General features: G+C 40.6%; 1 protein-coding gene across 1 annotated transcript; it reads left to right on the top strand.

Moving 5' to 3' along the window:
* Window positions 1-965: 965 nt before the first annotated feature.
* Window positions 966-10,979, top strand: snx19a (sorting nexin 19a). Its single transcript, XM_034099697.2, has 11 exons — window positions 966-2,453; window positions 3,344-3,482; window positions 3,572-3,672; window positions 3,743-3,868; window positions 4,914-5,032; window positions 5,156-5,249; window positions 5,332-5,482; window positions 6,399-6,522; window positions 7,812-7,996; window positions 8,524-8,611; window positions 9,924-10,979. Exons 1-11 carry the CDS (start codon window positions 966-968, stop codon window positions 10,042-10,044), a joined length of 2,736 nt encoding a protein of 911 aa, XP_033955588.1. The 3' UTR covers window positions 10,045-10,979.
* Window positions 10,980-11,504: the final 525 nt, after the last annotated feature.

Raw genomic sequence — 11,504 nt, 5'->3', positions numbered from 1 at the left:
AACAGCTAGTTATATGTGCCCTGTGTGTGTCTTTTCTCTGCAGACTGACGCAGATAATCCTTTGTTGGAGGATTAAAGCCACGTCCTGGAGGAGGAGGGGATCCTATGCGACCTGTATCTGTGTTTTAAAGCTCCTAACACCTTTAAGGTAATGTATGCTCTATTTTCTCAAAGCTGGTTTTACAGCAGGGTGAATATTCCTGTAAAACCACAGTGTCATGTCAGCAGACTGTGCCCCATTTGCTAGGTGTGCAGTATCTGTAATCAAGGTTTGCCTGAGGCATCTCAAGTAGCTTCAATGCTATTGCTTGTAGTCCTGTAGGCTGATCAGTATGTTGTGCTGGTTTTCAAACATTTACCTTATTATTTACCTACAGTGCAGTAAACTATGTATTGTGACTGAGATTTGGTTAATGTAATTTGATTTGGACAATGGTAAGCAGTAACTTCAAGTAGATTTACTCAAGTACTACCAAACACAATGTCAACATGTTAATGATGATAAAGCAAGACAATGATTACTAGTATGTCCACCTTCTTAGTTTAAGATGCTAACCTTGCTCATTGAACAAAAGGTTGCTGAACATGATGGTGGTGATTGATAAAAAGTGAGTGGATCAAAACGCTTTAAATGGGATCTTGTTGGGATCATAAATATCTGTATTTTTATTTATTTGTCTTGTGATAAAAACACATCTGGGTAGTACATGTAAAACGTCATTGAGTACATATAGTACATCATCATATAATTGCCAAAGTTGTCAGCTCAGTGTTGAAAATAGTTTGAATAAAGAAAGTTCAAAACAACAGTGAAAAGTCATTATACAGCAACATTGTGCAACTAAGACGACATCGTGTGAGGAAATCAACTGAAGCAAGCACTACTATTCTTATTTGTTGTGCATGTCAGAAAACTGATATATCCATATGTTTTTCAACAGGAGACCATTCCCCTGCTGACGGCAATGCCTCCCACAAAGAGCTCCATTCACTGGACTTTATCAGAGGTGTTTGGGCAGCGGAGGGTTTTGGGGTTTGGAGCTCTGCTGGCATGGCTCGTCCTCTTCCACCTGCTGGTCAACGTCTGGCTGCTCTGCGTCTTCACCAGTCTCTTGGTGGTCCTCGGCGGTTGGCTGGGGTCCCGCGTCATACTGGACACAAACAGCTTTCTCCATCTGGAACACTTTTTGCCTCTTGGCAGTATGAACCCACCTCTGTACTCACCTGAACATGAGTGGAGGTTGAACAATGAGATCCACAATGCCGTCCACAAAGCGGTGCGTGACTTTGTGTCTTCGTGGTATCGAACTCTGCTGCCAGAGGTGGAGGGGGAGTTCGAACGTGCGGTGCGTAACTCGATGCTGGAGTCAGTGATGGAACTGAAGGAGCGTGCGCGGCGAGTTGACAGAACAGCTCTAGTTCAACGGCTGCTGGAGCTTTATGGTTGTCACCTGCAGAGCTACATGGCGGCGAGACACATACAGTCGACGCAGAAGGAGAGCCTGAATCTGTGGCGGCTCTACAGTGAAGTGGATGCCCCTCACCCAGCCGTGAGCAGTGCATCTGCTGAGCTCAGCTACTCCAGGGCCTTAGTTAACCTCGTCTTAAATGTACTGGTTCCATACCCTCAGATGGAAACCAGGACCGGCGGTTACGTGGTTACAGAACTCATCACCTGTAACGTGGTGCTGCCGCTCATAAACAGGGTGTCCGATCCTGACTGGCTCAACCAGACCATTGTCAATGTCATCACCAAGTCCAGAGAACCACAGGAAATCAATATGGATGAGTTCCCAGCTGCACCTGGACTATACAGATGTGATGTTCAGAATGAGTCCTGGACCACCTGCAAGTCTCTGTCATCGTCTGATCCAGCCAGCTTCCCCAGCAGAAGCTCCTCTGATCAGGACGATCCGCAGAGCACCATGTCTGAGAGAGACTCCTCCCAGAGCAGCATGATGAGCCTGATCTCTGCGGGGAATGTGGAAGGTTGTCCCGTAGGTTTGCTCTCACCGTGCAAAGTGAACTGCTGTTCCCTCGCGTCCGGCCATTTCTCCCCCTCGATAAAGTCCAAAAGGATTTTATATGACTCCTTAATCCAGACCGACTCAGAAGACGACCTGGCGGGAGGCTTTTGTGAATGTGGCCCTCCAACAAACTTCTGCAACGTGATGAATTTTAAGGATGATGAGGCGTTCGGTTGCTTTGGTCCGCTGAAGAACCTTGGGGCGAAGGTGGTGTTGCCCGAGGAATCCCAGTGGCCAGCAGGAATAGCCCTAGGGAAACCCCAGCCATGTTCTCCGAAAATATTCTCTCTGACCCCCTGCGACTTTGACACCACGAACACCCAAGCTGCACCAATGAACATCCAGAACGTGCAGATTTCTGGCACTATCAATGCAGTAGAGCAGCGCGGCACAAGCATACATCCCTATACTCTTTACACTGTAAAGGTAATGCCACCTACTACTTGGCAGATATATAAACTATATGATGTATAGATATATCAGCCTCCTCACTGTAGTGCTCTTTATCATCTGTTTCCTCTGAATAACGCTATCATTTGTGTGGTCCACTTTAAGTGTCTTCTCCATGATGGTATGTTTAAGCAATAGCTCACGACAGGCCGTGGTATATGCTCATTATATCACAGCTAAGCGAAGTTAATCTTAAATGTTTCCATCTTATGCTTTGTAAGTTTGTTTCGTAACGGAAGAAATGTAAATATATTTATAAAACTGACAAGTCAAATCAAGCAATCTGATTGGTCGATAGTGTTTTTGCGGACCTCTTTGATTACAGATTTGAAAACATCGTTGCTTGCTTTAAAAGTAGCACAATTCATTATGTCAAACCTTGGAATGTATCTAGATATCCCTGCCCTAATGCCAAAGGAACTGCACACTGAATATGTGTTGCCGTTTGATGTCTATGTCTGGACCGCTGCGTAAAAAGGAGGATTACTGCCCCGTTACTTATCCACTGCTTTCTTGTTCCAGTTTGAAAAGCAAACTGCAAGCAGTTTGCTTTTCAGCCCAACGGTATACTGTTTTTCTCAGACGCGGAGGGATACTGATTTGTATTGAAAAGTAACTTACAATTCTACCCGTGGTATACGCTCAGTACTGTATATCACGGCCATGAACCAATCAGATTGCTTGATTTGACTTGTCCGTTTTATAATTATATTTTTATCATGTTCTGTTGCCTCGAACTCTTAGAATATTTAACAAATTGTACGGTGTTCTTTGGTTGTCATGAAAGGCGCCTTAAATAAAATGTATTATTATAAACAGTCAACATATTGATTATCACACTTTAACCTCCACTTCCTGTTTTACAGTTTGAGAAAATGGGCGAAACGGAAAACGGTGGCTCTCCACAACCGGCTTCCTGTCACACTGTCAACCGGAGATATAGCGAGTTCCTCAACTTGCAAACACGTCTAGAGGAGAAACCCGAAGTCAAGAAAGTTATCAAGAGTAAGAAATTATTGTCTGCTTTAATTGACCGTTGGATTTTAATGTACCAAGACACATGCACCATCACAAATCAATGTAATGGATTTCAGATGTCAAAGGTCCAAAGAAAATGTTCCCTGACCTCCCGTTTGGCAATGCAGAGTGCGACAAGGTGGAAGCCCGTAAAAGCCAGCTGGACACATTCCTGAAAGTGGGTTCTCACAACGTTTATGATGTCCTTGCTGTGATTCTGTCATTTTAAAGATTTTTTTTTCTCCTAGCAATTAAGCTGTATCCCTGAGACATCCAACAGTGAGGACATGCAGGAGTTCATGGCTCTAAACTCAGACGCCTGCACATATTTTGAAGAAAGAAGAAGACCTTTAGTCAAGTCAAGGATTGATAAGGTGAGAAAGAATCTAAATGGTGTATATCCGGAGAGGACAGAGAGTGATTGTCAGAAATGTAGTTTGGCATTTCCCTGACAAAGTACGTAAAAAGTGAGAACAATCTACAAGGACATTTGGAGAGGATAGACATCTCTCATGGCTGTTTTTCATTAACTGAGAAAAGGCTTGCATCTGCCCCGTTTTTCGGGTCCGCTGCTAAACGTAATGGATTCTTCAGTTCTTAAAGGTCCCATGTCATGCTTTTCCGGTTATTACCCGTCCCCCTTTGTGTTATGAAGGTTTTATGCATGTAAACGGTCTGCAAAGTCACAAACCCTCAAAGTACACCCTTGCTAGTGACTTATCCGTCCGGCCCACATCGTCCGACCGGCCCACTTCAGTACCGGCCCATCGGGATTCGTCACGAACGTCCCGATGGCCAGTCCGCCCCTGGCCACTGGGCTCATAGGGAGGGGGGCAGGAGCTCCAACAAGCCGTTTAGGACAGAGTGAATATATTATGCAGAGATGCTGTATGAGAAACCAATGTGAGTTTGGAAAATGGCACAATATAAATCTATTTGAGTAGACCTCAACAATGGAATTATGATCAGTAGAAATGGCCATGACATGGGACCTTTAAGTTTCATAACAAAAAGCCCAATGGTTTTTCCGTAATCCTGGGAAGGGTCAAACATCTCACCAAAAAGTGTCTTTCCTTCCCTGAGTACGATTTAATTAATAGTTGAACATGTTTGTATATGTATTAAGCTTAAGATAGCAGTTTCTTAGCTTATTTTAGCATAAAGCGCGTTGAAATGCTAAGCTAGCTCAGTCCAACGGTAACTGAATCTGCCTACCAGCATTTCTCTTCAGCTTGCTGATCAACTAAAATTAAAATTCAATTCAAAGGTTTTATTGTCATATGCACATAAGCTACAGTGTAGACATGGCAATGAAATTCTTCTGACCCTTGATGAAATGGGAATGATGATTTATGTACAGTCCTTTGAGAAATGTAATTATCTCCTGTCTTCTCTTCTCCAACTTGGTTTCAATTGAAGATGATGGAAAATGCTTTGGACACCTTGAAGACAGCTTTTCCTCATCCTGAGCCTCTCAGCCCAATGGAGGACCTTGAGGGAGATTCTGATGGAAAAACAGTGGAGAGTAGAAAGTACAGGTGAGCGGTGTATAAAAGCTTTTGGAGAACATAACACAGGGATTTGTCAAGATAAATAGCAAATATTGTTGAAAAATATTTTTTAAATGTATTTCAATTTCCATTTTTGTGTTTTTCACACAGCATGAGGCATATGTTCCCAAGCAAAATGTCACCAGTTCTCAATATACCTGACCTGCACCCTAAAGTGTCGTACTGCTTTAGTGAAGGCAGCGCTGTAAGTCACTCTATTCACCACCTGTGATTGATAAATGCGAGTTTAAAACAAAAACAGCTGAATGTTGTTTTGCTTCTCACAGGTCCTCAATGGTATGTCCCTGTCTGGCCTGGAGAACTTTGTCCAAGAGCAGGAGAGACTTGTATGTGGTTTGAATGACAAAGAGGCAGCCAGACAGAAATGTGAGAAGCCTGGGAAAGACAGAAAGACTTCTTGGAAAACTCATGGCACAGGTTGATATTCAAACAGCAGTATTTGTTTTTATTTGTATTTTTGTATTTAATTATATATGTTGCATCGTGAGAGGAGCTCGGGTCATAAGAGTTTCAATGCCATTTCTACACTGTAGCTTCTGTGCATATGACAATAAAACCTTTGAATCTTTGAATTAGGACTATAGGATTTATTAATTGCTGTCCTAGAAAAGCAACGTGCAATAACTTAGCTTGACCACTTGGAAGCAGCAAAACTCCACTGTGTGTTTAGACTTTAGAGCAGGGGTGTCAAACTCAATTTCACCGCGGGCCACATCGGCATTATGGTTGCACTCAAAGGGCCGGTTGTAACTTTAAGACTATATAAAAATACATATATAAATATATCATATATATAAAATAATGTATTATATTACATCATTGCCTCTGCATTGGATTATCATCGGATAGGGTAATAACTTCATAATTAACTACGTCTGAAAGCAGAAGTCTAGGGCAAATAATTGCAATTCTTTTCAGTGCGTATGTCCCAAAATGATTTAAAAAGAAAAGCCACATTCTGGAGAAAAAAGAAATAGAAATGACATTTTGAAATACAAATCTAATTCTGAGAAAAAGGAATTCTATGAAAAAATGCATATTTTGAAGAAGAAAAGGCAAATTCTGAGAAAAAAGTCATATTTGAGATGCATTGTGGGACATGTAGTTTATGGGCAACGTGCTTCTGTAACCGTATAATAAACATATTATATTCTTTGCAAGCTCTTGTGGCCAAGTTGTGGGGCCACATAAAATGAAGTCGCGGGCCGAATGTGGCCCCCGGGCCTTGAGTTTGACACCCCTGCTTTAGAGAGTTCCTAGAAGTCAGAATATTCCTGAGTCTGTGCAATATGTCATATATGATTGTAGGTGTTCTCATTATTGGGTGTTACAGACACGGCTGTGGCAGACGTTGCTTTGAACATTTTGTGTCTGCTGATGAAGGACCAGTGGAGCTGGCTGTGCACTGAAAACATACAGAAGACCATCAGACTGCTGTTCGGCACATTCATTGAGAGGTACGACTTTCTCTCCGCTTCTGTATACCTCTGACAGGTGATTTTCCTTTTTGAGTAAAAGTACATTTGACTCAAAAATAAAAATGTGAGGCACTTTAAGATTTTAATTTCATGCTACTCAAAGCAGACCCCAAATGTTAGTGTCAAATGTTGTTTAATTTCCACTACCGTATTATTAACATTATTTTAAAGATTCAGATTCAAAATAATAATACAAAAAAAAAATATATAAAAATATTTAAGGTTAAGATAAAACTTTATTGATCTCTTATTGGAATCTACAAGCTGCCCAGCAACATATAAAGTAGTTAAAATAAGGTCTAACTTCATGAGCTACAACATTTGAGTGATGAGCACATTATTGCATAAATGATTAGAATCTATAACAGATTATTTTCCCTTTCATACAGCTAAACATCCTGATGCTGGGTCCTCTTCTGGTAGACAAAGCACTAAAAGTGGTTTGTTGCACACGACTGTTGCATGAAATTCTCTCAAATTTCCTTTAAAAATACAACTCTCTGTTTTAAATGCAATGTTTATACTTCACTGGGAATCTAGTATTACCACTGGGAATGTTACTACCACACACTCGGTGGGAACTGTGCTTTTGTAATCTCTAGTGTCTTGCTGTCATTATCTGATTATACTGGCCTCCTTTTTTGGACTTCCCATTACCTCTGGGAGTGTCAGGGTTCACTAAGCATGTCAGTAAATAATGTCCATGCTCCTGCTATGGTTTATAGATTTAAGAATGCATGTTTGTGTTGCTTCCCCCCCTTGTGTGCATGTCATTGTTTTCTCCTAATCAATCATGTAAAGTTATTTGAATTGCTTGTTTGTATTAAAGGTCACCTATTATGCAAAATCCACTTCTTCATGTCTCTTCTACATCAACATGTGTCCCTGAGACTTTCAGAGATTCTGAAAGTTTCAGGAACAAAGATTCTCTCTCTTTTTGTCCATTTCTATAAAAACCTGTCTGAAAATGAGCTGATCAGATTTTGGCCACTTTATGATGTCATAACGTTTTGTTGTCTTGTGTAACCATTAGCCAATCAGCAACCAAGGTCCTCCTAGACCACCATTGTGTTCTTTTTAACCAAATCTCTCTCCGAGGGGCGTGGGGAGTGGCTCCTTATTTTCATCTAAAGTAACAGACACAGAATCAGCACTTTAGAAACAGGGCTGAAACAGAGGGGGTTATGGGTAATGCTGCAATGATCTGTTTGGTGTTTGGAGCCAAACACTTCAGAGACATGTTTGTATATATACTCTTTCTGTCTCAGATGGTTGGATGTCGGCGTTGCCCACCTCACCAGTGCCCCCTGTTGGGTCATTTACCTACAAGTCCTGCAGGAAGCTGTTTGGCCCGGCGGCACGCTGCCTGCTCAACACTGGCCGGATCGCAGTCCTGCAGAAAGAGAAGAAACCAAGGAGCAATGTTTGGACTGTCTGATGCAGCTGATCCCAGGTACTTAAGTATTTGAGTTGGATTATAGCTGTGGGAATACTTCTTTAACCCTCTGGAGTCTAAGGGTGTTTTCTCGATTTGTAGATGTCTCCTTAAATCTCCTTTTTAAATGTACTTGTTATAACATGGCACCCCATGAGTTACATCCCAAAATATTCAGGAAAATATGTGGTCTTGCTAGAAATGCAAGTCACTCACCTTGGAGCTCTGTGTGATGAGATAATTAGCTCTAAAGCTGAACATTTGACATCTGATATTTGGACATTAATTTTCAGGTTAATATTTGTATTTGCAATGATGTCACTATGTTACAGAAGTAAACAAAGGAGTCCAATGAAGGCGTCTCAGGTATACGGGAGAGAAACTCCCTCTGGAAGGAGCTTTGGGATTTTAGCCTTTGCGACCATTGACATGCACACAAACCTATTTCACACACAACGGGAAAGGGAAAACCCCAAAAGCACAAAAGGGCCCCCTTTAATAGGTGTTGTCCTTTTTGATTAGTGTCGTTGTTTGTGCCCAAGCAGAGCTCATCACTGATATTCTGGGAAGTGAGAAGTACAGACTGAGCTTGGAGACCATGCTGGAGTCTGTACAGGATCATCAGATAAACAAGTGAGTCAACAACCAAGCTGTCGGGTAAACATGCGTATGACACTGCTGTTTAAAGACAGCTACACTCGGGAGCTGGAAAGTATAAACAGGGCAGGAATGTCTCTCAAAGCTGTAATACTCTAAACTGTATAACTACAAGGGTTGTAACCATAGACTGTATATATAAAGGTCGTAATGCAAACCTACAATCTGTATCTGTTTACCTTTAAAATATCTGGATTTGAGTCTTGCCGATTGTTGGCGTGACCTTCACCAGAAGTTGTTGGCAATCCAATCCACTGTATTTATATAGCACAGTTTAAAAACAGAGGGTTTGCCAAAGTGCTTCACAATGAACATAACATTATAATAAAATATAATATTACACGAATAGATAAAAAAGCACACATAAGAATAAATACAAGGCACATAAAGGCTATGGACAGACAGTAAAAGCATACAAATAGGTAATTAATTTATAGTCATCGTACGTGTGTTTAGCTGCCAACACAATAGCATCATATTTTAACCATGTACCTGAAATAGTTAAATACGAAATACATATTTAAAATAAAAGGTAAACCTAAACTGAGTCTAAATTTAAGATATGTAATTGTCAATGGTCCTGTTTTACCTTAAAGGTGGGGTTGGTAAGTTTCAGAAACCGGCTCGAGATACACTTGTTATATTCCATGGAATGCTCTTAACATCCCGATAGCAATGAATATCTGAAGTGCTTTGACAAAAAATCCATAAAAAATGTCATCTGTAGAAGCCGTAATACTGTAAAAAGTACATCCAATCCGTTTAGCCGACCCGGCTAAACGGATTGGATGGCCTACCTGCCTGTCAGCCTCCCATCGGGGCACAAACTTATCTCGTGCCCTCATTGGTCATGTGCGCGTTCGTGTGTGTTGGAGGAGGGGCTCTGTAAGGAAGTGGCAGATTTTCTCCGGTTGTGTATTTTCAAATTCTAGCGATCTCGAGCCGGTTTCTCAAACTTACCTACCCCACCTTTAATATTGGTAAAATGTCACGAGTCTCTTTAAAAAATAGAACGAGGCACAAATAAAGTGCGACAGTGTATTGGGCACAATCAAATAATAATACAAAATAATAATTCAAATCTAGCTTAAAATGACAAGGAAAAAAACATGTTGTAAAAAAAGCTATCTTGGCCTCTAAGTATGCACTTTTAAGACTCTCCCTTTTAAGACTCTCGTGCCATCCAACACACAACAACAAATACAATATTGATTATATACATACCATGCATTCATATCCCCTATTATCCATTATCTGTGTTAATAACAGTCTGTGTGATTGTACGCAGGCATCTGATCTACTGCGTGTGCGACCTGCTGCTGGAGTTTCTGATCCCAGAGTCGTGCGACGAGGCCTTTCAGGGGTCTCTGCTGCACAAAGACCCAGAGAGAGACCATCCTCACACATGATCAGCACATGATAACACAGTGATGGATACCGTGCACGACATGTGTCTGAGGGTATTCAGTATGGCCTGCAGTCCCTCGTCTGCGAGGGCACATACAGATGAGAACTGTGTGATTATTTCTGGAACACCCGAAGGGGACACAGCAGGTAGATACAGTTGGGTGATCCAGTCAGCATAACCCAATCAGTCATTAACTAGTGTTCCTATGTGCATTGGCTCTACAGGCAAAACAGTCAAGTGGTCTGTAACTCTTACTTTTGTTTCAAATTTTGAATAGACTCTTTTGATCGTGAGCAGCTTTTGAAAAAGACTGACTTCTTCCCAGACATCCGACCTTTGATGAGTCTATAAAAGTGTAAAGATTAACACCTCAATGCAATGACCGCAGGGAACCATGTTCCTTATATATCTGACTTAAATGGGAGGTTTAAAAGAAAAGAGGAAACAAATCCCCAGCATCTTCAGTATAATGTGTTTGTATAGTCTGGACGCACACAACAAAGCCAATATTTCTATGATAACATTTTCAATTATTTAAAATTCAAATGATTGTTTTCTTTTGTTTTAAAGCATTTTTCCCAAATATACAAAGTCAAATTGTATTCCTTTGTCATCCTGGATTAGGCAGAGCCATATGGATATTTTGTGTATTTTTCTAACTTTTGTGAGTGCGATTTGTTTTTCCTGTATTTACGTCTAGTATTATGTCATATTTTCCCCTTATCCCAATGGAAAAAGATATATAGTCTTTCCCATCAGAATTAGTTTGGTCTTTTTGATCTGGTTTCTATCATAGCAAATTAACACTATATCATCAGTCTGATGTTATTGCTTGCAAAATGTTCAATCTAAATTTTACAATCATAAGCCATTCTTTTAAATTTTTGAAATCGAAAAAATTATGATTTTTTGTATTTATTTGTTAATAAAATTGTTTTTTAAGTCTTGTATTTCCTGTAGGCGGGGCTAACCTTTGACAGGTGCGTGTGATAGGTACGCTGTTCTCACCTAAGGGCCTGCTAGCTGGCAAGGTCTGAAATATTCTGAAATGAAAACAAAGACAGCTAGCTTTTAATATCCAGGAAAGATATCCAGAGCATGGTACGGGAAAAAAAACCAGGAGGGGAAAGAAGTACGTCACTCAAAAATGGCTAAATTAATTAAACGTAATGCAGCAACTTTTCCCATCATGGATACTTCAGTTGGCCACAGTATATTTAACCGATTAAATGGATATAAATTCACACCTAATGAACAGAGACATCTTGCAGAGTGGAGACACTTCTCAGTGCATCATTGAACATCTTAATTTTACAACAATTCTGTAGGCCACATGTCTTTTTGTAGATGTTTTTTTTTAGTGCTATCTATCATATGTGAAAATTGTTGTTTTCGTAACAGAATTATAATAAAATGTTTCCATGTGCCGATCAGAAGGACTTCATAAATAGAATTTTAGGA

The sequence above is a fragment of the Pseudochaenichthys georgianus genome, chromosome 14, assembly GCF_902827115.2.
Source record: "Pseudochaenichthys georgianus chromosome 14, fPseGeo1.2, whole genome shotgun sequence".
NCBI classification, from domain to species: domain Eukaryota; kingdom Metazoa; phylum Chordata; class Actinopteri; order Perciformes; family Channichthyidae; genus Pseudochaenichthys; species Pseudochaenichthys georgianus.
Note: the sequence above shows the minus strand (reverse complement) of the source record. Positions and strands in the feature narration are given on the sequence as shown.